Source organism: Lepidochelys olivacea (assembly GCF_965140295.1).
Source record: "Lepidochelys olivacea isolate rLepOli2 genome assembly, chromosome: 1".
Lineage (NCBI taxonomy): Eukaryota > Metazoa > Chordata > Testudines > Cheloniidae > Lepidochelys > Lepidochelys olivacea.
Genome location: NC_140411.1, coordinates 82,363,190 through 82,389,579, shown reverse-complemented (window position 1 = coordinate 82,389,579; position 26,390 = coordinate 82,363,190). Strand labels below are relative to the sequence as shown.

Genomic DNA, 26,390 nt, shown 5'->3' with positions numbered 1-26,390 from the left:
CCAGTCTCTGCAAATGCACGTGTGTTTGTGCTGTTCACATGGTTTACTCTTTAAATTCATGTTGTTACATGTTTCTAATGAAATTATGAGGTCGGAGTTGAGAGTGCAGTACAGTGTGAGTTACAGGAATGTTTTGTGGCATTATATGTTTGATCAAGAGGATGAATCTGTCAGTGAAAATAGTTAACGTTAGGGATGAGTGACAAGTAAAGCAGCAGTCAGCCCTAAGGTGATCATTTGACACTGGCTGCTGCATCCTACATTTTCCTCCCTTCCCTCTGGTAAGTATTCCTATTATATTTTCCCTTTCTCTTATTGCTAAGATGGAATGTTATCGCAGTTCCTTCTATGTTCCCAAAGCAAGTTCTTAGATCAGTGAGGGTTATCCACTCTTCCCCCAGTTGTCATGCTTTCTAGATGATTCTTAGTTCATGTCACTGATACCCTTAGGAACTTAATCTGCGGAGGCACTACACGAAGAGTAGGTCTACATTTGTGGTGATGTGTAGAATACAGACACTGCACGCCCAGCTAGCTCAGGAATAAATATTGTAGACACTAAGCTACTCTTTAGGTGGGTGGAGTAGAATGTCTTATATGCCTGAACCCTAGGGCACATACCATACACAGCTTTCTACAAGCCCAAGCAGTACTTCTCATGTCTACACTGCTGTTTTTGGCCACGTAGTCTCTGACTGCCAGAGCCTTTCCCCACCATAATGAAACACTCCGGAAGCAGGGAAAGGCTCCAGCAGCCTTGCCACTGCGGGAGCCTTTCCCCTCTGCCGGAACCTTTCACTGCCATGTGCGTTTGAACACCTTTCACTGCAGCATGGAGCTACATGTACCCTACATGCTCAGCAAGTGTAGGCAAGGCCAAAGTTGGCATTTACCAATAATTACCACATAGGTATCTGAGACTAACCATTTTTCTGTATGCTTAGAAAAAGAAATAACTGGTAACTGAGTTGCATTTGCTGGAGAATGCTGACTTTTTAACTGTGACCACTGTACTTTAAATTCCCTTATTTCTAGTTTCCTGTTGAGTTTAATTGCAGTTTCATTTCTATTTGATACTTTAATGAGGAAAATAGTAATACGTTAATGAGTTTTAGAAAAGTTATCTACAGTTCCCTCTTTAACAGGGTCACCTGTCTGAAGCTTGGTCCCGTGTGACAAAAAATGCTATTGCTGAAACCATCATTGCTCTGACCAAAATGGAAGATGAATACAGATCACCAGTGCGATGCATTGCAACAACCAGGGTAAGGACTAAGGACCTGTCAGTTTGTTGCACACATTTCATAACAGCAACATCCTATCTAATGGCACTCCCACAGGTTAGCATAATGTTTGGTTCCATGTGTCCTCACAGTAGTAAATTTTGCATACAGGGAACAGAAATTACAATTGCTAAGTCCTGCTCTGTATGTTATGCTGGGGATATGTCCTGTGATATGTATCCTGCCTACTCTGTACAAGGTGGTGGTTGGCAGAGCCTTTACATGTGTATTATTTTGTATGTAACAGTTTTGAGGTACTGTGTACCTCCGTTTTGAAGCTCTAATTTATAACTAATTATGTGCAAACAGTATGGTTTATGTCACACTAACGTATGTACAGTTTTTAATAAAGGTAAACAGCAAAACTTTTTTAAAAGATCAGTAACAATGAACATTTAAACTTAAATTTTAAATACAGTTTTAAATGAGTTTCTCCATTTATTTATCTGCATTGAACAAAGTTGAAGATTCTGTATTTTCTCTGCAACATGGATAGAAGACCTCAAAAACCCAATAATATCAGCAAATGATATTTCATATTTCGTATGAAATCATAGAGCACGTAATATTTAATTTTTAAGTTGTGTGTGTTCCTACGGTGTGAAGGAATAATACTATTCCACTTGGCATTCATGCAGTGAAAAATAAACATACAAAGGTCTATTTGCTAAGTGTAGAAATATTTCCCATTGTTCAAGGAAAATAATAATTTAAAAATTTCTGGTTGGAAGAGAACTTGGTAAATTTTACATGATGTTGAAAATGCCTAATATTTAAAATTTCTTTCATAGGAATGCATTTGCCTCCGAGATTTGTAAGCCCAAGAAGTTAGATATGTAATAAAGTTAAATAGATGTGCAAAACCCTTTTTAAATTTTTTTTTTTCCAACTCTGAAATATTCTGGTTCTGGTTCACTGAAGATTGCAACATTATAAATACTTGAGTCTCATGGTAATCCATGATATTTTATGTCACCAAATGATGCACACTGAGATATTGCTGAACCAGGAAGACACCAAGAGGATTTCACAAACAGAGGGAAGGAAAGAATCTTTTACGTGTTAAATCTTCAAAGCCATACTGTGATATCTAGTCAAGGCCCTCTCATTTGACAGTATCTAGAATTGTATGTCCGGAACTGGATGCAGAGAGCCCTAAAAAACTCACTGGTCTGAGAGCACCTACATTTGTTTATTTCAGGGCACATTGCAAGGCCTCTGTTAATTCAGACTTTTTATCTGATGAGGAAAGTATGTCCTTTTGGCGAAAGGGTGGTGGTCTCATATGCTGACATTTTCAATTTAGTGTTACTATTTTTTGTTGTTTTAAAAACTGTGTAAATGAACACAGATGTATTTAATACACTTCTTAGGAAGTGTTTAATACATAAAATGGTAAATATGTAAAATGCATGCCAAATATTTATACAGAATATGAAGATAATTTTCTTTTATTATCAACACCAGATATGTTAAAATAATTTACATAAAATAATATTTTGTGAAACTGTTGGTAGTAAAAATATTCAACGTTTTAGTCCTCAAAGGATTTTCCATATATCTTCTTGGGTAATCTTTGTGTATTCTGATTCAAGATAGTCCACATATTTCAATTTTCTTCTGTATGAAAGAAATATAACACATTCGTCAAATTGAAGAATTTTCTTGGAGCAGCTCTAAGCATCCTCCACAGAATGAACAAGAGTTACCATCTTCCTTTCATTTTTCCTTTCTAGAAATGTTTGCCTTCAGTTAAACTAATCTCAGAAGCTTGGTTTGTGAGACTTTCAGCAGAAAAAATGCTACTCTTGGATAGAGGAAATTCACTTACTCTGTCCCTTGGGCTTTCAACACTCCAAACTATTATTTTATGTTGATCTCAGGTTCCTAATATTCATAGGCCACAAATCTCCATATTTTTAGGCTGTGAAGAGCACTACTCAGCAGCAAAAGGCCTCTGGAAGAGATAAACCAAGCTTTGTCTTTGTTTAACTTCACCCTGGGACATACTATGTTTCTGAGCCTTTTCTTCTTCCCATAGTCCTCTTTCATTTTAAAAATAAATAAAATTAAAATCTTCTATTGAAACCTGGCCCCATGATGTGGCTTCCAGGATTGCTCCTCTCACTTAAAAATAAAAAAGTTAGATTAAGTAGTAAGTACTGCTAAGTGACATCTTTTAAAACTTCTTCCAGCCCCACCTTTCAGGGTTGAGGTAGCGTCATCATCTTAGTTCATGTGCCAAAAGTATTTTAGACTTTTTGACTAAACAGTGGAGGGAGGATTTAGTGCTCTCAGTTGAGGATTGGTCTCAGAGCCCTAGTCAAATATTTTTGGCTGTAGTGGCTGGCATTTCTACTCCTCCAGAAGCCCTAGTCAAATATTTTTGGCTGTAGTGGCTGGCATTTCTACTCCTCCTCATAGAATAATTGTGTGAAGAGGGAGGTACCCAGCAGCTGCAGGTATTTTGCCATCAAGGTCTATTTTAAAATGTTAAGCTAATTCCCTTTTCCATCTCCGTCCTCATCTGTTCTCTGCATTTTGAATGTCACTGGGTCCTAGTTCCCTATCATGGAAAAGATAATGCCATCACCCTCATACGTCAGTCAGGACTTAGAGTAGCTCCAAACAGCAGATTTCTTCTCCTGGCAAGAGCTCAATAAAATCTGTAAATTGAAAGATGATAAAGCAAAGTTATAGTTCCTGGCTCCAAAAGTAAAATGCAGTGGATTAAAAAATGAACCTCATTAGGGCAATGCTGTTTCCCAGGAATCTTGATAAGTGATTCACCAGCAGTCTGAAAGATGCCATTTTATCTCCAAATGAAAGGTCATCCCACATTTGCCATCTCCAGCCCTATTACACAAAATTACATGTAAGATTCAGGTGAACAAAGCAAACAGTGTTAGGAGCCCAGAATTCTCAGAGCATTCTGCCTGTTTGACACCCTCGCTAACTTTTGGGGCTGCCACTTAGATACATTAAGGTGTGAAGTAACTCAAATCAGTCATAGAAAACAACTTTTTATCAGCAAATGGTATTTCTCTTGGTTAGGACAATTCACACAGACCACCCAGCTGTTCTGTGAATTCCTGCTGTAACTTTAGCTTGTTTTTTCTATTGGTATTCTTTATCAGCAGTGTATACTGACATTCTGTATTTATTTCTGTATTATTCCTTAAGTGTATTGACAACGCTTGTTCAGTTTGGCAGTAGTTGTGCTTTATCTATCATGTTTCTCTACAACCTACTATGAGTGGTTTTCCTTCTCTGCCTCTCAGTTGTATAGTTAACTAATATGTTAATATAATTTTAAGGCAGGGAAACTGGAGAGCGATGGGTTAGTCCCGAGATTTGCACCTAAAAGTCAGTAACTTTTATTCACGTCCCTGACTCTCTTCTTTATGTGGTGTGTTAGAAGAATCCATACTAAGTGGCTTGACCTGAAAAGAAGGCAGTTGAAAATTGTGTTTATTCCTAACCATGAGAATTGCATTTATTTTAGTCTTTTGTGTCTACCTGGAATATTTCTATAATACAACCCTCTCTTTCAACAGCTCTGGTTAGCCCTAGCATCCCTGTGTGTGCTTGATCAGGACCATGTAGATAGACTGTCTTCTGGAAGATGGATGGGAAAGGATGGACAGCAAAAACAGATGGTAAGACTTTGAATTCAAGAATTTTTTTTCTCTTTTAAACTTGGATTGTATTGAATTTACTTTTCAAACAAGCAGTAACAATGACAAAGATTACAGTAGCACATGATATGTAGAACAAACATTCTCAGATTTCCTCAAGAGGTTATACTAGCCAGACAATGCTCAGAAAAAGGGAAATCCAACCCACGGATATATCCAGTAAAAAGAAACATATAATATGGCAGCCAATATGTAAGATCAAATAGCAAAAGTTGAAAAACAAATACATTCTTTAAATAGATCAGAAATAGAAAAGCCTTCAAGAGAACTGGTGGTTCGATTGGCCCACCAATGATTAAAGGGAGCAATTAAGGAGGATAAGGACATTGCTAAAACATTAAAAGATTTTTTTGCACCAGTCTTCACTGGTGAGGATGTTGGTGAAGACACCTACCCTTGACCTACTCTTTGCTGGTAATAATCACGACGTATTGTTAGAGCTGAGTGAATGATATTTCAGTTTGCTGGGTTGAGCCACATCTGAACTTCTTCGAATGTTTGGCCAATCAAAAAAGTGGGGAAAATGTCCATTTCAGGTTGAACAGAATGTTTTGTTCAACCTGAAACATTTTTGTTTCTGTGCATTTTTAAGGGCCAGAGTCACAAAAGAGAAGGAGGGAGAAGTGATGGTGTTCCCCCTTATAACTTTCAGCTCAGTGTATTCTGTGGGGGTCTCTCTTAGTATCTTCTGTTGAAGCTGTTCCACTTTGTATAAATAATTAAATAGATAATGGAGCAGGAATTGAATTCCCCACTCCCAGATTAGTGCCCTAACCACTGGGGAATAGGGTAATCTAAGGTGGGTTTCTTTCTGTCCTGTTAAAGCTGTTCCACTTTGTATAAAATATCTGAATAGTTACTGGGAGTCAGAGAGGTGTGAGAATGACCCTATAGCCTGGTGATTAGGGCACTCACGTGGGAGGTGGGAGGCCCAAGTTCAAGTCCTTGTTCTAATGACTATTTAAGTATATTATACAAAATGGAACAGCTTCAGCAGGAGGGATTAACTGGTCGTCATTTAAGGGTATTTGTAAGGTTAAATGTTAATGTGGACACCGCACAAACATTTTGTTCAAGGACACAAAAAAGGATTGCTTTCTGCCTTCCCAGAACCTGACTGCAGTTGTCTCTTCACCCCTGTTTTCCCCCAAGGGGAAGTTAACTGGATTACAGTGCAGGCTATTTGCATTGTTCAATGGAGACAGACAACAGGGCGTGGGGAGCCAGAGCTGGAATCCATCTAGCAGCTAGGAAGTAGGGGAAGTCAGAAGAGTAGGCTTGTGAGCTAGGCAATGAAGAACTAGTGCAGCAGTCAGGGAGAAGAGCTGCTGAAGCCTGTTTCAAGTTCCCCACTCCCTTGCATACCTAGCTGGAAGGAGGATGTGTTTGTGTTGCAGTAGAGATGGAAGTGGATAGTGTGTTATAGCTGTAGAATAAATTAATGTTACAGTGGAATTTAGGGTTTGTTGCCATGGAATTTGTTCACACTGTACTGTGGCATAACCTCCACCTTGATTATTTATCTTGACAGAAAAGACAACATATCATATCAGGGGAGTTAAAGGTAGATATCTTGCCATTTTGATGGATCTTTGAGGGTTCCCCCTCATCAGTTTCCATAATTTTTTTCTATCAAGTGTAGCATGCTCCCAAAATTTGAGTAACATGTCAGTTAGCACAGCAAGACTTTTGTCTCACTTTTTGAAAACAGATTCCCAGACATTTTAGTGATGAATATGAGCTAATTTTCATAAAACAAAGCAAATCTGGGTTTAGAGGCATTATTGTACATTTGTTTCTTACATTTCTGCCAGACATAACTGTTCTTAGATATTGATCATTTCAAAGCTGACAATTTATAGTCTAAAACAAGTTCAAATTGTCCTGTTTTAATTTTCCTTTTTTGGGAAGCCCACAGGGAGAGGGGAGTTGAGGGAAGCAGATCTAATGTATAGGGAATTATTCCACTATTTTTCTTCTTTATTCAGCCAATGTGCGATAACCATGATGATGGTGAAACCGCTGCAATCATTTTATGTAATGCCTGTGGGAATTTGTGTACAGACTGCGACAGATTCCTTCATCTCCATCGGCGAACGAAAACTCATCAGAGACAGGTAGAGTAAATAAAACTCACCAAGTAGTGTGCATTTCAGTAGCTTTTCTTGGGTGCGGGGATTGTTCCATTGATAAATTAGATTAGAAAACCGTTAGTGGCAGTGAGCAATAGATCTGCAAACTGTTCTCTGTGCTTTCTGAAAGGAATGGATAACTTTGCATTTAATTTCGCATTTGATTCTACTTGATTTTCTTGTCCTTAAAGAATGTTCTTATGAATAGGACTGTAATGTCAGCCCCTAATCCCTCAACCCTGGCTCATAATCCCCATCTGTTTCCTTCTTTCCTATTCTAACATCATTGAATTCAGACTTCCTTAACTAAAAATCCATCCATTACTCCCTCAGAAATGTTATCTTTACTTCTCCTTTCACATGGTGTCCATATCTATGAACACAATCGTTTTCCCTCTTTGACACCCTCTTTAAGCCCTTTCTCCTCCTCAATTCTTTCCCTCTCAATTTAGGGCCTTACATACTTTTCATGAGTTTGTTATAGCTCCCTTTTTTCCCCCATTCCTCATTTCCATGCCCCTTACCCTATTTCCTTTTTTTCTTTACCCCGTTACTCACTCAAAGGCTACTCACCTGTTCACCACAAATCTCTCCATCCCATCCTGATTTGTGAACACCATTTCCTCTGCCCTCATCCCCTTCTTTCAAGCACCTTTTCTTCAGATACAAGTGTGCTGTAATATTCATACTGCTTCACCGACAACCTTAAAAAAAAATTGTTCTCATTGTATCCCCTGATCTTCTGCATATCTGTCTGACTTATCTTGCCTGGCCAGTTCACGTTTCACATGGCCAAAATATTGTTCCTTCTTTTTCTTTCTGTTCCCTCCCTTTGATCTCCTTTTCCCACTGCTGTTGACATCACCTTCTTCCTGTTTTTCAGGCTTGCAATGTTGATGTCACCTTTGATTCCTTTTCCTTCTCTCCACATACCTATGGTGTCAATAAATCATGTCATATCTATCTTCATTTCAAAAATTAACCCTACTTTCTGTACCCATGTCAGCTCCTTCCATGGCAACTAATCACTACCTCCTGGCCTCCTTGATGCCATATTGCTTCTCTTCCAATTCGTCCAAAATGCCTGCCAGTCAGACCACGTTACATCTAAATTCATGTTTAAATTTCTAATTCTCATCTTCAAATCCCTGAAGAACTGCACTCTGGCCTCTACATTGTGGATCTAAGATCTTTCGTGTTCCACCTCTCTCCCTTCTCTCTGTTTATGTTGGCAGCTCAACACCTCATTTTTCATTCACCCACTGCTGTTTTTCGTGCCTTCCAAATGAAAGAAACAACCTCCCAGTCATTTTCACCATCTTCTGCATATCCTTCTCCAAGACACATTCCAGCATTTTCAGAATTTGGTTCCTAAACTCTTGTTTTGGCACTAATAAAAGTGTCCTGATCTTTAGAGTCCCACTGAAGTATAATGGAAGTAGAGTTGCTCACTTTAATTTATTTACTTAACTATGGATTTAAGAACCTAATTTTGGACCACCTGGATTTGGAAATTTTGGCTTTTTTTTCCATGAGCCCCCACAACTGGAAAACCAAAATATTTTTAAATCTGTGCCTACGGTTTACTTTTGTTCTAGACTAGAGACTCTTAAGGCAGGGATTATTTTGAAATATTTACTTTATAACACTCTCATAGTCAGTTTTAACAAATAATAATTTGTCATGGTCAATTTTAGTAGGTTACAGATGGTCATGGTGAATAGGGCAAACATGGGAATACTTTTTTTAACAAAAAGGCAAAAGTTAAAAAAAATTCTGTACTCAAAAATAACATTTTTCTACTTCTGTTGCAAACAAGAACAATATGTATTCTGTGATAGCGAGAGATCTTATATATACACACAGGAAGCCTCTCTCACTTTCATTACAATAGTATATGTAAAATCAATTCAAGCAGAGCCTTCCTAACCAAGAAAGGCAGAAAACCAGAAGACTGCATGAAGTCCTTTTGGGATCTCGCTATCTAACTGTAATTTACCTGGGAAGTGTTTAGTTACTACAGTGATGGACATTATAAGAAACCTTAAGACAGAACAGTTTTCAACATATTTTTTGCCATACTAGAGCCTACCTTTTATGAACCTACGCTGATATTTTTAGATGTAAACAATTTTACTTTACACAAGAGGTTGTAGGGTAATTTAAGTCTTCCTGAAGTTTAAAGCTTTCACTGAGAGTCTTCACATCATTCTGGTTCTTAGCATAGCTGCATTGCTTTTCAGTATTCTTGTTTTCTTTGTTGACTCTTTGGCCAATCCAGCTTTTACCCTTCAGAGTGTGTTCCAAATCATCATATCATCCCACTCTTTGCATGCATACAAATTACAGAATGTATAAAAGTCGTATTTTTAAAACTTGCAATACAGACTCCAAAACACCATGAGTACTGCAACAAAAAATGTAAACTTACAGGTGATATCAAAACTAAAGTTTCTTATAATTGGTTACTGACTCAGCTTTTTGTAAGAGTACTATTTAATACCCATATGGTTAAACTGATAGGTATTCAAAGAAGAGGAAGAAGCTATCAAAGTTGATCTTCATGAAGGCTGTGGTAGGACCAAACTTTTCTGGCTCATGGCACTAGCAGACTCTAAAACTATGAAGGCTATGGTGGAGTTTAGAGAACAGACAGGTAAAAATCAGATATTTCTTGTTCCTTACTCATCCTGATTACTTTTTTTTAAGCTTCTCCAAAAGATCAGTTTCTAGAAATGTGACTCTCTGAATCTTTACATTAATGCTTTATTATTTGTATTATTTAACAGAAAACACTGAATCCTGGCAAATTACTTATTGCCTTGGCGGTAGCATGATGGTGCTGCTTTGCAACACCAAGTGGATGCTTGAGTTCAGAAATGTTGTAAGCTCTTTAGGGCTATGTTTTTGTTCTGTTTATGTACAGTGCCTGACACAATGGGATCAAGATTAGGGCTCCTAGGTGCTACAGTAAAGTAAAAAATAATAATAATAACTGGATATTTAGCTCTTTGAAATGCTAGAAGTTTTTAAATGTGGCATTCTTGAGTTGATACTACCACTCTTTATCCACTCGTGCAACTCCCACTTCCATCAAAGGGAGTACTACAAATTGAGAGCAGTAGCCCGTAAATAATTGTCACCTGTACTTACATTTGAATGATTTATAAAATGCTTTTATTTTCTTTTGAAGAAGGTGGGCACACCATATAGAAAAGAACCTAATCTATCAAGAACAAAATTGAACTGGGTAATTAGAAAAAATTATATAAATAATAGTTTCAATACCCTTGAACGATGTAAATGCCAATTTCTCCAAAAACAAACTTTTTCCATTGCCCTAAAATATAAACACTTCTAAAGTATCTTTAGACATAGTATTGTGATGACTACTACTAGAAAGAAAAGACCACAACAATGTTTAGCTATGGACAGTGTCCAGCTTGGCATTTGGATAGTCATTACATTCCAAGTATTGTGTTATATCTACAGAGCATTTGGGTGGTAAAAATACAGCCATCCCATAGCCCTTAATTACAACCCTTTTCACAGTGCTCAGAATGTTCAGATATGTTGGCCTCTGTGCAACACTATAATAATAAGAGAAGCCAACTGTATGCCTGCCTGCTTCCAAATACTCCTCTTATGGTCACAAATTAATAGGAAAGATGCTCTATTACAGGGGTAGGCAACCTATGGCATGTGTGCCAAAGGTGGCACGCGAGCTGATTTTTCAGTTTCACTCACACTGCCCGGGTGCTGGCCACCGGTCCGGGGGACTCTGCATTTTAATTTAATTTTAAATGAAGCTTTTTAAACATTTTAAAAACCTTATTTATTTTACATTCAACAATAGTTTAGTTATATATTAAAGACTTATAGAAAGAGACCTTCTAAAAATGTTAAAATGTATTACTGGCATGCAAAAACTTAAATTAGAGTGAATCAATGAAGACTTCTGAAAGGTTGCCGACCCCTGGTCTATTATCTTACCCTTGAGTGATACGCTGAACAGCTCAGTTTTAACTTTGATAGCATGAGGTTGGAGCGGGGGCTCCCAAGAATTAGAAGTACTTTATCTTTCATTAGATTTAGTAAAACAAAGAAGAAAATATATATCATGTTTTTCCATTTCCCCCTTCCCTCCTTAAGGAATGCTGCTCCTTTCATTATGTTTGGTGATCTTTAGAGATGAAACTGATATTGCTTGTAAAATGTAGTTCCCAATATCTTAGTTTAAGCTTTGGGAATGCAAATATTTATAAATTAAGCAGAACTTGGAAGATTTCCTGCTTTCTTTCTCATGTAATTGACGTGACAAATACTTGACAAACTCCCCTTGTGAAGGGGAAATATCTTGATATGCATTTCATAAGAATACAAAACATCTAGTAATGTAAGAAAGAAAATAAATGAGTTGAAATTCCAAATAAGAGTGAATTAAACTAGGATTAATAATTTTTGTAATCAAGGCAGTTCTAGCTAGGCATGAGATGAAGTAAATAAAATGTTCACATCAGGTAATTTTTAAAAAAAACAAAGATTTCCTCTCTCCACTTTGGCTGTAATTTGTCTTAAATTGTAAAGTCGTCAAGACAAGAAACCATCTTTTTTACATGTATATAAGGTGGCTGGTACACTTTTTTTTAGCTATTATCACATAAATAACAATATTAATGTATTTCTGTAAGCTTTTTCTGCCAAAAATTTGCAGTATTTTTCATATCCTTGTGTTGTGTTTAGTGGTCTTTAGAGATGTGATTCTGTGGTTACTGGCGAAAATCCCATGAGCATAGAGTTCTGCTAGCCCATGCATGAAGCAATTTAGTCTAGATTCATTTAATTTCCTTAGTATTTACTTTTTTCCTGCTTGTTTCATGAGATAGTTAAGGCTATTATTAGTGTGTTGGTTGATAAACACTTCATTTTGGTAAATTCTGATTTTTTTGTTTGTTTTGTGGGTGTAGGTAAACCAACCACCAGCAGTTCTGAAGCATGTCGTTTCTGTGGTTGTAGGAGTGGAACAGAGTTATCAGCAGTAGGCAGTGTCTGTTCTGATGCAGATTGCCAGGTATGTATACAAACCTCACTTTATCTCATGAAGATGAAATATTAATATATAGTTGAGTCTACAACCAGCCATACAAGATAAAAGCTAAATTTTAGGTCCTGTCATCCAAATAATTTTGAATTGTGAATAATACTTACTCTCCCTGCCAATTTGTGTGGTCTTCTGTTCCCATTTTTCTTATTTTTTTAAATGTTTCTTCTCACCTCTGTTACTGTGAACGGGAAAGTGACTGATTACACAGGGTAAGCCGTGAATCTAACCATATAAAAACTGCTAACAAATGCACAAAATATGTACACCGGAAGAACAGAGAAAAACAGTTTCAGGTTCTGTAATGCGTCTGATCAAAAATATTTTTTCTTAAAATAAAGTTTCATTAGGGTTCTGCTATTTAGGTGTCACATAGCAAAAGCAAATTAAAACATCTGTTTCACTTCAAAGTCCTAGAACTCAAAATGTATTCCTAACTATACTGATGTCTGTATTATACTTAGACAATTACTGTCACTGCTCCCTAACCTGAGTTTTCATTGCAAGTAGTAAGACTACTTCAAGAAGCAACAGAATAAATATATTACAGTGTACAAAATGGTTCTTTGATTAGAAAAAATGTTAATTTAAGAATTCCTTTTTAATAGGAGTATGCTAAGATAGCTTGTAGCAAGACTCATCCTTGTGGTCATCCATGTGGAGGTGTTAAGAATGAAGAGCACTGTTTGCCGTGCCTGCATGGTTGTGATAAGAACGCCACAACTCTTAAACAAGATGCTGATGACATGTGCATGATTTGTTTTACTGAAGCACTTTCAGCAGCACCAGCTATCCAGGTTTGCCTTTGCTATTTAATAAATGAATTCTATACAACTTTGTTAAATTTTTAAGAGTTTACAATTTCTTTTGAAGGGATGCATTTTTAAAGGTTTCAGAGTACGTACTGTCAGTGAGCAGAGGATCACATTGTGTGTCTAGCACTACTGCTCTCTCTACTGTTTGAGAATGCAGATAGGATCATTCGATGTGTACATTTCCTCTATTTTGAGCATTGTGTTTGTAACTGAAAATCCACCTCACATAGAAGTATTTTTAAGAGTTTTAAATCACCACCCTTTTCTTCCTTATGTACCACTCTTTGTATGCAAGGGACAGATCATATTAAAATTGTTCCCATTTCTTATACATGTAACTTGTAGCATATTCAAAAAAAGGGCATATGCATAGATCTTGTAGATAGTGTACATTTATGTCTCAAGATTTTACTGTAGTTAGTATGCTAACTTGGTCACTTTTGATGATTTCATATGTCCAGTGGTTAGTGTTATGCAAAAGTTTGTTTTGTAACTGATTTTAAAGGCCATTAATATTCTTTCTTTTCATGGGTGGAAAGGCTTTTCTGATAAGATTTTAAATTAATAAATGAATTTGCAATTTGACACCTCTGTTAGTTAAAATCAAAAACTCAAATATAATGGTGTCTCATTACAGTAGCTATTGAAACTTTTGAATTTACAGTACAGTTGTTACTCAGACATCTTTCTTTTTTCTTAAAGTTGGACTGCAGTCATGTATTCCACTTGCAGTGCTGTCGTCGAGTACTAGAAAACAGGTGGCTTGGGCCCAGGATAACTTTTGGGTTTATGTCTTGTCCTATTTGCAAGGTAAGGATGATGTGTTTACTATATGTAGCACAGAGTATCTACGAGTGCTTACTTTAATGTTACTTATGATGGACATTAGATATTGCTTATTTTCATTCCCAGAGCTTGTCTATGCAGAGACTTAGTATGCAGCAGGCGGTAAATCTACAATGCACTAGCTTGCCACACGCTAAGTGACGGTGTAAATCCTACTGCTGTACACCTGAAGTTCTGTAGTGTGCTTTGACATACTTCCATTTCAAACAGCTGTATGCCAAAGCACACTATGGAATTTTTAGTACACGGCAGCAGGGCCCACATGGCCAGTTTTAGTGCACAGCAGGCTAGTGAGCTGTTTGCTCACATCCTAGTTAGCCGTGCACTAAGCACCTGTGTAGACAAGCCCTCAGTTCTTCTTTGAGTGCTTGTCCCTCTCTGTACTGCCCTTCAGGTTGCACATGCACCCAGGAGCAGAGATTTTTCCCTAGCAGTGTCCCTCAGGTATGTGCCCCACATCTCCTTCTACTCCGCATCAAAGGAATAAATAGGGCATATTGGACCACCACCAGTTTAATTCACTCTTACTGTTCATGGTCTAGGACAGAGCTTCAGTATTTGTTCTAACTTCTTCAGCTTCTCTGTAAAAAGTTGAAATATATTATAGTTTTTAGGGGTTTGGTTCCTTAATTCTTGGAATCCTCCATCTGGGATGGGCAGAGATTTCTCAACTCTCCCCTCTTTCCCCCTCCCAATCCTAGTTCTCCAGCGGTTGGGGGAGAGTATACCAAGGATTCCCAGCCTTTAAAAGCTGCATCAAGTGCCACAAACCCTTCTAGGGCACAGTTTCCTCAGGAATCTATGCTGTCATCAGAGTGTATGAACTGAGAGCAAGCAGGCTGTCCTGTGAGCAATTCCAGTCAATCCAGGTGTTATCAGACAACATGATGGCAGTCTGTTCCATCAGCAAGCAGGAAGGAGCACACTCCTCACAGCTTTGCGTGGAGGCCATCACCCTCTGGAACTGGTGCATTTCCATGCAGATTACTCTGACTGCAGTCCATTTGCCAGGAATCCAAAACACCCTGGTGGACTCCCTAAGCAGACATTTCTCCACTCAACATGAGTCAGAACTGCACCAGTTCCAGAGGATGATGACCTCCATACAAAGCTGTGTGGGGTGTGCTCCTCTCATACAGTGGCCGGGAGTCCTGAGTTTTACCTCCCCCCCCGTTCCCTTATTTCCATTGGTATTGAGGAAAATCAGAGCAGACATGGCGCAAACCATTCCTATAGCACCTGCCAGGTCTGGTACCCCATTCTATTACAATTGTCTATATCTGTTACTCTGATGTGACACCTCTTAACGCTGGCTGAGGGAAGGACTTAACACTCCAACCCAGCCATATTTCACGATAGGGCTTGCTATTTAGGTGGATGTCAGAATTAGAATAGTTCTGCTCAACTGAAGTCCAGGCCATCCTGAACAGTTGCAGTGGGGGAGGTTTAGATTGGATATTAGGAAAAACTTTTTCACTAAGAGGGTGGTGAAACACTGGAATGCGTTGCCTAGGGAGGTGGTAGAATCTCCTTCCTTAGAGGTTTTTAAGGTCAGGCTTGACAAAGCCCTGGCTGGGATGATTTAACTGGGAATTGGTCCTGCTTTGAGCAGGGGGTTGGACTAGATGACCTTCTGGGGTCCCTTCCAACCCTGATATTCTATGATTCTATGAGTTGTAGAAAGGATTCTACTGGGAAATGGTATGAGACTAAGTGGAACAGGTTTATGTTTTGTTGCAAAGAAAAAGGAATTTCCCCTTTATGAGCAAAGATTCCGGATGTGCTGGACGTAGCTCTTTACCTTAAAATCCACACAACTATCTCTTACTTCTCTCAGGATACACCTGCCAGTCACCAGCAAATTTCATCTGCCAGATACCTACTCTGTATTGTCTTACCCAGTCATATCCTGTTTCCTAAAGGGTCTGATTAGAGTGTTCCCTCCAGTGGCAAAACCTGTACGAGCCTGAGACTTGAACCTGGTTTTATCAATGCTAACAAACTCACTGTTTGAGTGTACGGCAGGCTGCTCTCTTCTATGTCTCTGTGAAAGTAGCGTTCTTGACTGCTATCATGTTGGCCAAAAGGGTTAGAGAGCTAGGGACACTCAAGGCTGATCATCCTTACACAGTTTTCCACAAGAAAGAGGTATACATGAGACTACATCCAAAACTTGTCTTGAAGTTGGTGTCTGACTTTATCAACCAAAGTATCCCTAATCCTCACTCTAGCATGGAAGAAATGTGGCACTCACTGGACATATGTAGGGCTCTTACTTTTTATCTAGAGGACAAAATCATTTAAAAAGTTTCCGAGACTCTTTATATCATTTGCAGAACAAATGAACAAGAGGCCATTCTCTTCCCCTCCTCTTTCCCCTCCCCCCGAGGCTGTCCAAATGAATCTCTGGGTGCATCCTACTCTGCTATGAACTGAACATTGTTCCTCTTGAAGGAAGTGTGAGATCACACATAATGAGAGCTCAGACAACAGTGGCAGCTTTCCTTACAGATGTCCCGCTTCTGACATCTGCAAAGCAGCAACTTGGAACTCTGTACACACAATGGCTAGACACTGCACGGGTGTAAGCAGCTGCTTCTGATGCCTCTTTGGGCAGGGCATTTCTGCAGTCGTTGTGTCACAGGACTCCAGACACCCACCTCCTCAATAGAGGTATTGCTTCTGAATCATCTGAAGTGCATTACACATAGGGACAATGATTCGAAGGAGGAGGATGCATTACTCACTTTCTAGTAACTTGACTCCTTTTAGGGGCGTTGTCCCTGTGTGTAGTGCACTATTCATGCTCCTTACCCTCTGTCTGATATCCCCCTACTGGGAATTGGCAGCAGAGAAGAAATTAAAATGGTGGTGGTCCAGCAGTCCCTTTATCCACTCAGTGCAGAGTATGAGAACGAGGAGAGCAGGGGCACATGTGTAGACCAGACAGACATTGCTCAGGGAAAATCTCTGCTCTGCCGGGAGCACATGCACAACTGGAGATCCCCTGCACTACACATCTCAAGGAACTCAAGTTACTACAAGATGAATAACCCAGCCTTTCCAATGAAGCTGAAAGGAAAAAACTGTAAATTGTGGGTATGGGAGGGTCCTTTTTAAAAATTTCCTTGCATAATATGCCTACAAACATGGTTTCTCATAAAAAGTGAAAATAATGTAGAATTGTAGTCCTTTTTAATTATTTTTATATACTTAGATGTTTGTATAATACACTTAAAATTTGTAATAATTCAAGAGTTGGATTCAATGTAGCACTGCAAAATAAGTGAAGACTTTAAGTCTCTACACTCCATGCTTCCCTCAGTTTAGCCTAAATTATCTCAAACAGCAGGACTGGGGTAGCTCCACCATTAGCAAGATGCCTTTTTAACATGTCTTTCAATACCACATGTGCATAGGACTCAGTCATCTTTATGAAGCTGCCAAAAGCTCCCTTTACATTCTCTACTAAAAGAGGGAGATTGCCATCACGGCCAGAAAAGAGGGCATATTAGAATATAAGTACGTTGAATTGATCGGCCTTTAGCAACTCCACCGTGCTGGACTTCTATATTGGCAGTCATGATAGGAGCTTGTGACAGGGTGATCTTCCAGTGGCATGGATCCAATATAGGGGCTCTTATGTCATACACCCTCCTTGTTGCTGATGAAGAAGGGAAAAGGGAGCATGGATAGAGAAATGGTGTATGATTTGGGTACTCCTATGCTGCGCTGATCCTCTGCTGTGTTTTTTAGTCCCCTGTGGCTGCTACAGCCCAACGTAAGCTAGACCAGCCCTCAAGCTTACGGATCTGAGTTTCAAAAATTTGAGCGTAAAAGGGTATTCCTGTTTACCATGAGTGCATTAGCTGAAAAGAATAAGCATCTAGTGTAGGCATCCCTCCTTGAAATATATATTCCGTATTCTTTTCTATGATTGATCAGCATCCAGCACAATGGAGCCTTTTGGCACTATCACGATATAAATAAATACTTCTGTTGTTATAATGAAAGTATTAGTGTTCCAAGTTTCTTATCAATTGTTCTTTATTTTAGAACAAAATTAATCATACAGTATTAAAGGACTTGCTTGATCCAATCAAAGAACTCTATGACGACGTGAGGAGGAAAGCTCTAATGAGGTTGGAGTATGAAGGATTGCACAAGAGTGAGGCCATCACAACACCTGGCGTTAGATTTTATAATGACCCAGCTAGCTATGCAATGAACAGATATGCTTATTATGTTTGCTACAAATGCAAAAAGGTATGACCGCTAGCACTTTCTCAGATGAAATTGATGTAATGTTGCCAAAAAGTCACTTCTTTGTGTATGGTGTATGAAAATTGGAAGAGCTGCACTGCACTGTAAAATCCAAAAAGCACTAAAAAAGAACATAGAAAAAGACACACCGCTGGCCCTGTGAAACCGACAGTAGAGAGAGAGAGTGGTTCAGAAATCAGACACCTTATATGAACAGAGGATGGTGCCATCTCAAAAAAATGTGGACATCCTATTTTGTTAGAAAACTCCTCTGGCCATCCACCCTGTTCCGTTCTGTTCCCATCTCCCATAGTTAATCAATGCTTACTCCCCTATTGCGACTCTCAACCAATTTAGCTTTTGGCTCCCCTCCCAATAAAGGTATTTTCTTCTTCTGCCTCTCCCCCTCCCTCGATCACTTCTGCTCCCATTACACATCATGCTTTCTTTCCAACATGCTGTACACACTCATATTTCATTCTGAACTCTCTCCCACACATGCATCCCCTCTGTATTGACTCCACTTCAGTATTTTAGTATTCACCCCCGATCTGTCATTTAGTTAACCTCAGGCTACCGACACCTGTGATTTTATTTAATTCCTGAACCCTCCCTCACTCAAATGCCTAACGTTTAACACCTGAGCACACCCTTTAGAAGTCTCCTCTCTCTGGTCTGCAGGGTTGGGGTTCCAAAAGGGTTTTCCTTCCTGGATAGTGGCCTGGAGACTCCTTTCCTTATCTCTTTCCAGATTTTTTTTTTTGGGGGGGGGAAACTGGGGGGAAATATCATCCCCCTAGGCAGGAAGAGGGTGCATTTCAGGCAGTGCAGAGATAGCAGGAAGCAGCTGCTGTGTTAAGAGCCCTATAATTCTGTATATCCAGTAGCTCTGATTAGCTGTCTTTCCCCTGGAGGTTGGGAAATGGGGAAAGGGCAGCTAATAAGATGGGGTTTCCACCCACGAATCCATAGCAGTGTCTGAAAACGCTTAAGTATATGAGGAAATTCCACAGAGTACGCAGCCCTACTTAGTGTGTGTTTTATGGCTGCCCAGTGTGCCTTGTGCCATAAAACCAAAAACTCAGAGCAGCAAAATGCCTTGGCCACCAGGACCCAGAGCATGGGAAGGAAGGAGCAGTTCATTCCCTACTCCTCACTTCTGCTTTCTTTGCCCACTCTGCTGCTCTCCACCCAATTGGAGAGCAGTTTCTCTGCTATCTTGCCCATTTAGGACTTGGCTCAAGGCAGAGGGAGTGGCACTTCAAGCCAGCTTCACAACCCATTGGGGCAGGATTTTCCCCTCCCCTGAATCGGAGTACTGTGCTGGCAGGTGGAAAAGTAGAAGGGAGGGAGAAGCTTCCCTTCAGCTTCAGCATCACCTCAGCAGCACCAACCCTGCCCCCACCTTCTTGATATGCACTCATAGATGGCCAAAAAAATCATCCCATGATCCAAACCCTGCAGTCTTTTGCACATATTAAAGACATGTGTATGGCATATGTTGGATTGCTGGATAATTTTGGGCCATTTTGACGGTCATGGGGGGAAAAGATTATTTTTTAAAGGTTTAAACGTATAGAACATCATAAAGAGATTGTACTAACAGCCTTTATCATCTTCTCCATGCGTATGAATTTGGTAACAGGAATATAAACTGTTTGTCCCCAATCTCTTCAGTTTTAATCTTCAGTCATTTGTGTCCCCCATTTAGGCATACTTTGGTGGTGAAGCTCGTTGTGATGCTGAGGCTGGACAAGGAGATGATTATGATCCAAGAGAGCTTATTTGTGGTGCATGCTCTGATGTTTCAAGGGCACAGGTAAGCAGACTAGTTTTGAACTTGTTTTCTTTTAAAGATTTTTAAATACAGTTATCTGAGCTATACAGCAATTAGATTTATTTGTAGTAAAATATACATATTTGTTCAATTTTTGACAGATGTTTCAAATGTGTAAATATGTTGCTTAAATGTTACAGTTTGGTTTCTAATGTTAACAGCACTTTTTTGTTTTCTTTCTATGCAGATGTGTCCCAAACATGGTACAGATTTCTTAGAGTACAAATGTCGGTACTGCTGCTCAGTAGCTGTGTTTTTCTGCTTTGGGACAACGCATTTTTGCAATGCTTGCCACGATGATTTCCAAAGAATGACAAGCATCACTAAAGAAGAACTTCCACATTGTCCTGCAGGTAATGTTTTTTACAGAACAGTTTTAGCAATCTAAATGACCAGAAAATTATTTAGTCAGACAGTTATTCTATTACAATTGAGCTTGCTAATTTTTAGAAATATAGCAAAATTAATCATGTGACGTCTTAAGTTCAGCATTTTAGATAATCTTCAAAGGATGGATTATTTTGTTCTGTGATTCATTTCTTTCTGGAAATATTGGTTTCCAAAATGGGCAATGCTATTATCACAGTAAAAACAATACATCATTAGATACTTTGAAACTTCCTGTCTTCAGCAAATTGCCTCCACACACTACTGGAGTTGCATGCTACCACGTGGACCAAAGAGATAAAATAAACAAACTTCCAAACATGAAATGGTGTAGCCAGACCTGAATACTTATCCTGCAACTATAAAGGAAAGCTCTGTGAACTGTGCTAATCCCTTAGTTCCTGGCATCATTGTGTGCCACTGATCTGATGGTCTCACCAGAATTGTGAATTTTAATATTATGTTTCATGTGCTCCTTATAGCTTTCACATATTGTTTTAATGTAGTGTTAGAAGATTACTTAGATAATTTGAGGAGAAAAGGCAATATATACTTTTACTACATTGCTTAATGTTTCACTTATACACCAGAGAAGTAATTGTTGGCCTAACTCCTGAATTGTTCTTCAGGTGAAATTTCGTTTAACAAGTATATGTTATTCAGATGTACAGGTTCTTGTTTCATATTGGGCTGAAACTTTTTTCACTGTATTGAAGATCCATTTAAAGAAATTTTAATTTTCTTTCAATAAAATTTTGACTGTAAATTTTCCATAATTAATTTGGTTTAATATGACTAGATAGTAGTCTAATAGTCTGGGGTTTTTCTTCAAATTTGTGTTTAATCCTTTACCTGAAGTTGTAAATCTTGTAGAAGCCAACAGTTCTGGCCCTTTTTGTTAGGCTTAGTCAAACTGCTCACAATTAGAAAAGGAGTACTTGTGGCACCTTAGAGACTAACCAATTTATTAGAGCATAAGCTTTCGTGCGCTACAGCTCACTTCATCAGATGCATATCGTGGAAACTGCAGCAGACTTTATATATACAGAGAGAATATGAACCAATACCTCCTCCCACCCCACTGTCCTGCTGGTAATAGCTTATCTAAAGTGATCATCAGGTGGGCCATTTCCAGCACAAATCCAGGTTTTCTCACCCTCCACCCCCCCACACAAATTCACTCTCCTGCTGGTGATAGCCCATCCAAAGTGACAACTCTTTACACAATGTGCATGACAATCAAGTTGGGCTATTTCCTGCACAAATTTACTCAAGAAACTTCCTGAAAAAGCACAAGATCAAATCCGCACAGACACACCCCTGGAACCCCGACCTGGGATATTCTATCTACTACCCAAGATCCATAAACCTGGAAATCCTGGGCGCCCCATCATCTCAGGCATTGGCACCCTGACAGCAGGATTGTCTGGCTATGTAGACTCCCTCCTCAGGCCCTACGCTACCAGCACTCCCAGCTACCTTCGAGACACCACTGACTTCCTGAGGAAACTTCAATCCATCGGTGATCTTCCTGATAACACCATCCTGGCCACTATGGATGTAGAAGCCCTCTACACCAACATTCCACACAAAGATGTACTACAAGCCGTCAGGAACACTATCCCTGATAATGTCACGGCTAACCTGGTGGCTGAACTTTGTGACTTTGTCCTTACCCATAACTACTTCACGTTTGGGGACAATGTATACCTTCAGATCAGCGGCACTGCTATGGGTACCCGCATGGCCCCACAGTATGCCAACATTTTTATGGCTGATTTAGAACAACGCTTCCTCAGCTCTCGTCCCCTAAAGCCCCTACTCTACTTGCGCTATATTGATGACATCTTCATCATCTGGACCCATGGAAAAGAAGCCCTTGAGGAATTCCACCATGATTTCAACAATTTCCATCCCACCACCAACCTCAGCCTGGTCCAGTCCACACAAGAGATCCACTTCCTGGACACTACAGTGCTAATAAACAATGGTCACATAACCACCACCCTATACCGGAAACCTACTGACCGCTATTCCTACCTGCATGCCTCCAGCTTTCACCCTGACCACACCACACGATCCATCGTCTACAGCCAAGCTCTGCGATACAACCGCATTTGCTCCAACCCCTCAGACAGAGACAAACACCTACAAGATCTCTGTCAAGCTTTCTTACAACTACAATACCCACCTGCAGAAGTAAAGAAACAGATTGATAGAGCCAGAAGAGTTCCCAGAAGTTACCTACTACAGGACAGGCCTAACAAAGAAAATAACAGAACACCACTAGCCGTCACCTTCAGCCCCCAACTAAAACCCCTCCAACGCATTATTAAGGATCTACAACCTATCCTAAAGGATGACCCAACACACTCACAAATCTTGGGAGACAGGCCAGTCCTTGCCTACAGACAGCCCCGCAACCTGAAGCAAATACTCACCAACAACCACATACCACACAACAGAACCACTAACCCAGGAACTTATCCTTGCAACAAAGCCCGTTGCCAATTGTGCCCACATATCTATTCAGGGGACACCATCACAGGGCCTAACAACATCAGCCACACTATCAGAGGCTCGTTCACCTGCACATCCACCAATGTGATATATGCCATCATGTGCCAGCAATGCCCCTCTGCCATGTACATTGGTCAAACTGGACAGTCTCTATGTAAAAGAGTAAATGGACACAAATCAGATGTCAAGAATTATAACATTCATAAACCAGTCGGAGAACACTTCAATCTCTCTGGTCACGCAATCACAGACATGAAGGTCGCTATCTTAAAACAAAAAAACTTCAAATCCAGACTCCAGCGAGAAACTGCTGAATTGGAATTCATTTGCAAATTGGATACTATTAATTTAGGCTTAAATAGAGTGGAGTGGAGTGGCTGAGTCATTATGCAGGGTAGCCTGTTTCCTCTTGTTTTTTCCTACCCCCCCCCCCACCCCGATGTTCTGGTTTAACTTGGATTTAAACTTGAAGAGTCAGTTTGGATGAGCTATTACCAGCAGGAGAGTGAGTTTGTGTGTGTATGGGGGTGGGGGGGATGTGAGAAAACCTGGATTTGTGCAGGAAATAGCCCAACTTGATTGTCATGCACATTGTGTAAAGAGTTGTCACTTTGGATGGGCTATCACCAGCAGGAGAGTGAATTTTTGTGGGGGGGTGGAGGGTGAGAAAACCTGGATTTGTGCTGGAAATGGCCCACCTGATGATCACTTTAGATAAGCTATTACCAGCAGGACAGTGGGGTGGGAGGAGGTATTGGTTCATATTCTCTCTGTATATATAAAGTCTGCTGCAGTTTCCACGATATGCATCTGATGAAGTGAGCTGTAGCTCACGAAAGCTTATGCTCTAATAAATTGGTTAGTCTCTAAGGTGCCACAAGTACTCCTTTTCTTTTTGCAAATACAGACTAACACAGCTGTTACTCTGAAACCTGCTCACAATTACTCACTTTTCATCCTGTAAAAGTTCTAATTTTTAAATGCCTGATAGAAGCTGGTCATGTGAAAGTGGCCCGTTACTACTTTTTCCTATACCCACTGCATTTTTCCCAAATCTTTTTTATTGGTGTCCTGTAAATTCAAACAAACTGATTTCTCTATTTAGTACTGTGTTTTTCAATACTTGTACAGTTTTATTTAAATAAGATTTGGAAGTTTTGAAAATGACTTTTTCCCTTTACACTGATTGCAGGTCCCAAAGGCAAACAACTTGAAGGAACAGAGTGTCCACTTCATGTTGTTCATCCACCCACTGGTGAGGAATTTGCTCTGGGATGTGGGGTTTGCAGAAATGCTCACACTTTTTAGACTAGAATTTTTTTTACCAGAGCAAAACAGTTGTCCTCATCCCACAAGTGTCCTAAACAGAATATGAAGTCCAGTCAGGATGAGGATGGGACCATTTCATAACCCAGGTAAAAGGAACAATTTACAGTGCAAGAAGGATGCCAAATACCATGTACCATGCTGTGAGAAATTGACATTTTTTGAACCAAGACATCAAAAATTGTGAGATGTTTGCATGTGGCCATTACAGTCATTGGCTATGAAGCATTGGACATTTACAAATAAATAATTGCTATTAAAGGATCTCTGTGTCTGTGGACTATGAATGATGCTGGTTTTCAGATGAAGAAAGAAAAAACGGATTATTGTATACTGACTTTTTGTAATCCTGTACAATTGTAACTGCATCATGGGTGGGGGGGGAAAGAGGAATATTCTCGTTTATTTCCTAGACTGTTAAAAAAAATTGTGTTAGGAAGGCATAAATGTAACAAGTATCACGCTGTATATAAAGAATATCAATGTTTGTCCTGTATAAGAATTACTGAATTACAACAGCAGTTTCATTTAAACTTCTGGGTTATGTTTGAGCCTGAAATTTTAATGAAGTGCAATACTGAGTGTGCCTCATATCTTGCAGCTGTAAACATAATGGAATGTACATGTCAATAAAACCACTGTACATTTTTATACAGTGAAAGTCTAATGAATGTGTAAGACTTTATTTTAGAATGGCTCAAAACCAAATCATTTCATTTCACAAATAAAATGTATTTGTTTTTTAAAGAAGAAAATTCAAAACCAGCTAGTAAACTGTTGGTCACTACTTATTAGATAGAAAAAGTTTGCTTGAACATCCTTTAAGAAAAGTGGGTAATCTTATTAGACTTCACATGAAGTATTATATTTGAATTGATGAACAGGTCGATAAGCAGTTCCTGAAGGCTTCATGGTAATATCCTGGAAGACTAATTTTTAATTGGTGAGTATTTTCTTTTAATTTTAAAGCTCTGCAGATACCCTTTTCTAGTATGTATGGACTCAAGCCATGAGTCCAAATAAGTTTGGTCAGTGCTGTCCATTGGGGCTGTACATGCATCCTCTCAGCTTCCCTACCTGTGGGCAGATAAGGGAATGCCGCACCAACTGCACCTGTTCCTTCTTAGTGCCTGTGGGAGTGTCTCACAATTCAGCAGTGTCCACAGCAACTTATTTTTAAAATGTTAGAAAATTAGAAAATTAATAATTCTCATAGTGGTTGCGGGCGGGAGAGTTGTCCTTTTGGCAGTTTTTAGATAGATTTTGACCTGTCAGATGACTGATTAGCACAAGGACTGCTTTCCCACTGTATGGCTGAGGTAAAATCTTTAGGGTTAAAATTCTGCCCATGTGACAGACTGAGGCGCAGTGTGGAGGGTCACACAAAGTAACTTTTCTGCCTTGGGAAAGGCCATATCTCCAGCATATTCCCAACCTGCTGATCCTTCTTCAGACAGACCTGATGTGATACCGACAGCCGCCTGACTATTTTCACCAGCTGAACAATGCATGAATTTGGCTTCAGGCTTTGAGCAAGAGGACCTTCCCTCATGATCCAGAACCTGGTCCAAATGTGCAGCACTGACCTATACTACAGAGGTGCCTACCATCTCAGGGCAGTTGGCCTCTGCTCTAATGGGCCAGTGAAATCTGGTTGGTTTCAACAGGTAGATGAGGAAAAGCAGTTGGGACCACCTTCTCAGGTGTTTCAAGCACCAAAGCTGGGACCAGCACCAAGAGTCAAGTGCTGATCCACCTTTCTCAGCATGATACCCCGCCACATCAGACTATCCCACATTGCTAACATTGGCTCAAGTCCCCTAGATGCCAGGAACTCTGCAGCCCTTTTTGACCTCCTCATGTTCTCAAGCTTTCAGAAATGTATTACAAACAATGAATAGAAAAGCTGTTGTAAAAAATAATTGGATCTTTTCAAAATTTAGACTGCTAATCACATAGACCTGTTTTACTGACATACTTGTTAACTCTCATCACAGACTGTGTTTTAACAGCAATGTGAAGGACCACACGAGTGGGCAAAATAAAGTATGATGATCGATTTAGGCCCACGGTATGGTGGTTATCAACATTTTTAAAGAAGCAGCACAGCTTTATTGTAGATCTTGACTGGCAAAGCACAGACATAATTAAGGAGAGGAACAAGTAAGTCCTTTGGAAATAG

General features: G+C 39.5%; 1 protein-coding gene across 1 annotated transcript in view; it reads left to right on the top strand.

Moving 5' to 3' along the window:
* Positions 1 to 24,875, top strand: part of MYCBP2 (MYC binding protein 2) — a 412,169-nt gene extending 387,294 nt beyond the window's left edge. Inside the window, exons 76-86 of the mRNA XM_084646996.1 lie at positions 1,146 to 1,265; positions 4,841 to 4,942; positions 6,970 to 7,098; positions 9,637 to 9,769; positions 12,081 to 12,184; positions 12,823 to 13,011; positions 13,732 to 13,839; positions 17,932 to 18,141; positions 19,850 to 19,957; positions 20,163 to 20,328; positions 24,075 to 24,875. Coding sequence (XP_084503122.1) covers positions 1,146 to 1,265; positions 4,841 to 4,942; positions 6,970 to 7,098; positions 9,637 to 9,769; positions 12,081 to 12,184; positions 12,823 to 13,011; positions 13,732 to 13,839; positions 17,932 to 18,141; positions 19,850 to 19,957; positions 20,163 to 20,328; positions 24,075 to 24,190 — 1,485 coding nt within the window. The 3' untranslated portion in view covers positions 24,191 to 24,875. The remainder of the gene's footprint in view (positions 1 to 1,145; positions 1,266 to 4,840; positions 4,943 to 6,969; positions 7,099 to 9,636; positions 9,770 to 12,080; positions 12,185 to 12,822; positions 13,012 to 13,731; positions 13,840 to 17,931; positions 18,142 to 19,849; positions 19,958 to 20,162; positions 20,329 to 24,074) is intronic.
* Positions 24,876 to 26,390: the final 1,515 nt, after the last annotated feature.